Source organism: Melanotaenia boesemani, chromosome 3 (genome assembly GCF_017639745.1).
Source record: "Melanotaenia boesemani isolate fMelBoe1 chromosome 3, fMelBoe1.pri, whole genome shotgun sequence".
NCBI classification, from domain to species: Eukaryota; Metazoa; Chordata; class Actinopteri; order Atheriniformes; family Melanotaeniidae; genus Melanotaenia; species Melanotaenia boesemani.
In genome coordinates, this window is record NC_055684.1 from 39163765 (window position 1) to 39168256 (window position 4492).

Consider the following 4492-nt stretch of genomic DNA (forward strand, 5'->3'; position numbering starts at 1 on the left):
ACAACATTCCACAATTAACCACAACATTCAAAGATTAAACACAACACTCCACAATTAACCACAACATTCCACAATTAACCACAACACTCCACGATTAACCACAACACTCCACAATTAACCACAACACTCCACAATTAACCACAACACTACATATTTAACCACAACACTCCACAATTAACCACAACATTCCACAATTGACCACAACACTCCACGATTAACCACAACACTCCATATTTAACCACAACACTCCATAATTAACCACAACATTCCACGATTAACCACAACACTCCACGATTAACCACAACACTCCACAATTTACCACAACATTCCACAATTAACCACAACACCGCAAAATTAACCACAACACTCCACAATTAACCACAACATTCCACGATTAACCACAACACTCCACAATTAACCACAACACTCCATATTTAACCACAACACTCTACAATTAACCACAACATTCCACAATTAACCACAACACTCCACGATTAACCACAACACTCCATATTTAACCACAACACTCCATAATTAACCACAACATTCCACAAATAACCACAACACTCCACGACTAACCACAACACTCCACAATTTACGACAACATTCCACAATTAACCACAACACTCCACAATTAACCACAACACTCCATATTTAACCACAGCACTCCACAATTAACCACAACATTCAAAGATTAACCACAACACTCCACAATTAACCACAACATTCCACAATTAACCACAACATTCCACGATTAACCACAACACTCCACGATTAACCACAACACTCCACAATTAACCACAACATTCCACGATTAACCACAACACCCACAATTAACCGCAACACTCCATAATTAACCACAACACCCACAATTTACCACAACACTACACAATTAACCACAACAACCACAATTAACCACAACATTCCACAATTAACCACAACATTCCACAATTAACCACAACACTCACAATTAACCACATCGCCCACAATTTACCACAAAACTCCACAATTACAGTTTTTCTCTATTGCTTAAACACATTTCACGATACTGCCCTCACTTTTCACAAAACTCTAAACACAAAACACTTTTCTAAAGCTACGTACACTAAACCTCAGTTTCTTTTCAAAACCAACCCATCACACCAAAACAGTTGCTCATATGCTCAAAAGCAAACCCATCACACCAAAACAGTTGCTCATATGCTCAAAAGCAAACCCATCACACCAAAACAGTTGCTCATATGCTCAAAAGCAAACTCTGACACCAAAATACCACTCAAGGCCTGCAAAAATGTAAACACTACTGAGCATCATTAACCACATTACCAAAAAAATTGAAAGCACAATTTTCACAGTGTGAGACTGTTCTTTTTACAGTTTCACAACTGCCAGGATGCATTTGAGCAACCCTTATTTATTCTCAAATATGTTTTGGGCATTTTCTATAGATTTGTGCATTTCATGGGAATAGTTACATAATGCAGAAAATGCAGTAATATCACAACTCAATGCAAAAATGAGTACTAAACTCCATGGAGGATCCATTACACACAATAGATACTGTACAGTAACAATTGAGAACACAATGTTCAGGGTGCGATTTCTTTTATTACAGTACGTTGAAAATTGACAGTATGTTGTATGTTGACACCGAAATCATGGAGAGGCATCACGTCGTCGGGCTGGGTCGGGCCACAGGACCTCATCAACGTCACAGGCAATATTGTCCATAGCCAAACAACGTGGGAAGAATGCCCTGGCATGCCGCACCCAGCCTTGGAACGCCTCCACAGCCACATCACAGGCCAGGTCCATAGCCCTGAGAAGGTTCTCTCTAGTGTAAGGTTGGCGGTCATAGACCTTCCACCGCCATGCTGAGAAGAACTCCTCTATTGGGTTTAGGAACGGAGAGTAGGGTGGCAGACACACATTAATGAATTGCTGATTGATGTTAAACCACTCTCTGACCTGGATGCTGCGATGGAAGCTAACATTGTCCCAGAGGATGACGTATATGGGAAGATCAGCTGGCCCAGGAATCTGCTGGTCGTGGTGATCTGCTGGCCGAGCATTCAGGTGGTCATTGTCATGCAAAACATCTGAGCTCTCCTAGGAAGGTGAGGAGACGCTCAGTGTTGTAGGCACCAAGTTCAGCATGCCGGTGGAGAAGCCCTCTAGAACTCATGGCAGCGCAGAGAGTGATGTTTCCTCCACGTTGGCCGGGCACATCAACGATAGCTCTCTGTCCTATGATGTTACGGCCTCTCCTCCTCCTTTTTGTGAGGTTGAAGCCAGCCTCATCCACAAATATAAATTCATGGGGTCTGGCCATGGACTCCAACTGGAACATCCTCTGTGGAAACAAATAGCGTTTTCAGGTGTTCAGAAAGACAGTCAATAGAGCACATTACAGTACGACAGTATAGTATTGTATGTAAAGTACTGTAGGCCATGGATTGTACTGTACTTACTTGCACATACTGGTGACGGAGGTGTTTTATTCTTCCAGAGTTGCGCTCAAAGGGTACCCTATAGGCCTGCTTCATTCTTACTCTCTGGCGCTTGAGGACTCTGTCTATGGTTGTCAGGCTGACATTGTCAATGGTCGGAAAGTTCAAATTGTCACCAATGATCCTCTCCCGTATCTCCCGTAGTCTGATCACATTGTTCTCCCGAACCATATCCACAATGAGGACCTCTTGGGCTGGTGTGAATCTGGAAGCCCTCCCACCTGCAAATGGCAATCTTTCAACTCTAGAGAAACAAACATAGTCATTTGGTCAGAAATGGTCCTTGCAGTACACACTTTTACTGTAACCATGATTGCACTTGTCTGTATGTAGGTGCACTCCACTATACTACTGTATACTGTGAATATCTAGTGTAGTGACTAAAAAAACTACTACATACAGTACCTGTTGTGTTCTCTGAAGGCCCGAATAATGGTGCCCACTGAGAATCTGCTGAGGTTTGGTTGGACTCGTTGTCCCGCTTCGGTCATTGTCATGCCGTGGACAATGACGTGGTCAATGACTGTTGCTCTCATTTCATCTGTAATGAAAATGCGTTGTCTTGCTTGCCCTCCTTCTCCTCTCGCTCCTTGGCCTGCTCCTCTTTGGACTGCTTCTCGCCCTCCTTGGCCCACTCCTCGGCCCGCTCCTCTCCCTCCTCGACCCGCTCCTCTCCCTCCTCGGCCCGCTCCTCTCCCTCCTCGGCCCGCTCCTCTCCCTCCTCGGCCCGCTCCTCTCCCTCCTTGACCCGCTCCTCTCCCTCCTCGGCCCGCTCCTCTGCCTCCTTGACCTGCTCCTCTGCCTCCTCGGCCCGCTCCTCTGCCTCCTCTGACACAAACTCCTCTCCCTCCTCTGACACAAACTCCTCTTCTTCTGTCTTCATCATCCATTTTTGTTTTTGAACTTTCAGCAAACTGCACTGACTTATATAGGTGTGGTCACATCATTTGCAATAGGTGTTTTCAATTATGAGTCGTTGTGTTTACTGATTGGCACCAGGTATGTTCATTGTGTTCAAGTTTTGCTGATTGTGGGTAGCATTTTGCATCACATGAGCTTCACAATGCATATTGGAGCAGAGTTATATGCAAAATGTGTTTTAGCACGGCAATTTTTGTTTTGAAGTTTTGAGAAAAAGGGGATGGGTTTTGTGAACAGTGTCTACAGGTGAATTGTGTTTGTGGTTGTGGCAAAAGGGGGGGAGTTTTACTAAATGTGTTTAGGCAACTGGTCATTTGGTTTAGAGTACTGGGTTTTGTGTTTTGGCAATAGAGAAAAACTGTAACCACAACATTCCAAAATTAACCACAACATTCAAAGATTAAACACAACACTCCACAATTAACCACAACATTCCACAATTAACCACAACATTCCAAGATTAACCACAACACTCCACAATTAACCACAACACTCCATATTTAACCACAATACTCCACAATTAACCACAACATTCCACAATTAACCACAACACTCCACGATTAACCACAACACTCCATAATTAACCACAACACTCCACAATTAACCACAACATTCCACAATTAACGACAACACTCCACGATTAACCACAACACTCCATATTTAACCACAACACTCCATAATTAACCACAACATTCCACAAATAACCACAACACTCCACAATTAACCACAACACTCCATATTTAACCACAGCACTCCACAATTAACCACAACACTCCACAATTAACCACAACATTCAAAGATTAACCACAACACTCCACAATTAACCACAACATTCCACAATTAACCACAACAATCCACGATTAACCACAACACTCCACGATTAACCACAACACTCCACAATTAACCACAACATTCCACGATTAACCACAACATTCCATAATTAACCACAACACCCATAATTAGCCACAACACTCCATAATTAACCACAACACTCCATAATTAACCACAACACTCCACAATTTACCACAACATTCCACAATTAACCACAACATTCCATAATT

The 4492-nt window shown here is 42.9% G+C and overlaps 1 protein-coding gene across 1 annotated transcript; it reads right to left on the reverse strand.

Moving 5' to 3' along the window:
- Nucleotides 1–1245: 1245 nt before the first annotated feature.
- Nucleotides 1246–3137, reverse strand: LOC121635507. The gene is made up of 3 exons (XM_041978713.1): nucleotides 2916–3137; nucleotides 2472–2754; nucleotides 1246–2353 (listed from the first exon to the last, which is right to left on the reverse strand). The coding sequence occupies exons 1-3, from the start codon at nucleotides 3044–3046 to the stop codon at nucleotides 2087–2089; spliced, it is 681 nt and encodes a 226-aa protein (XP_041834647.1). The 5' UTR covers nucleotides 3047–3137; the 3' UTR covers nucleotides 1246–2086.
- Between the last annotated feature and the right edge of the window lie 1355 nt (nucleotides 3138–4492).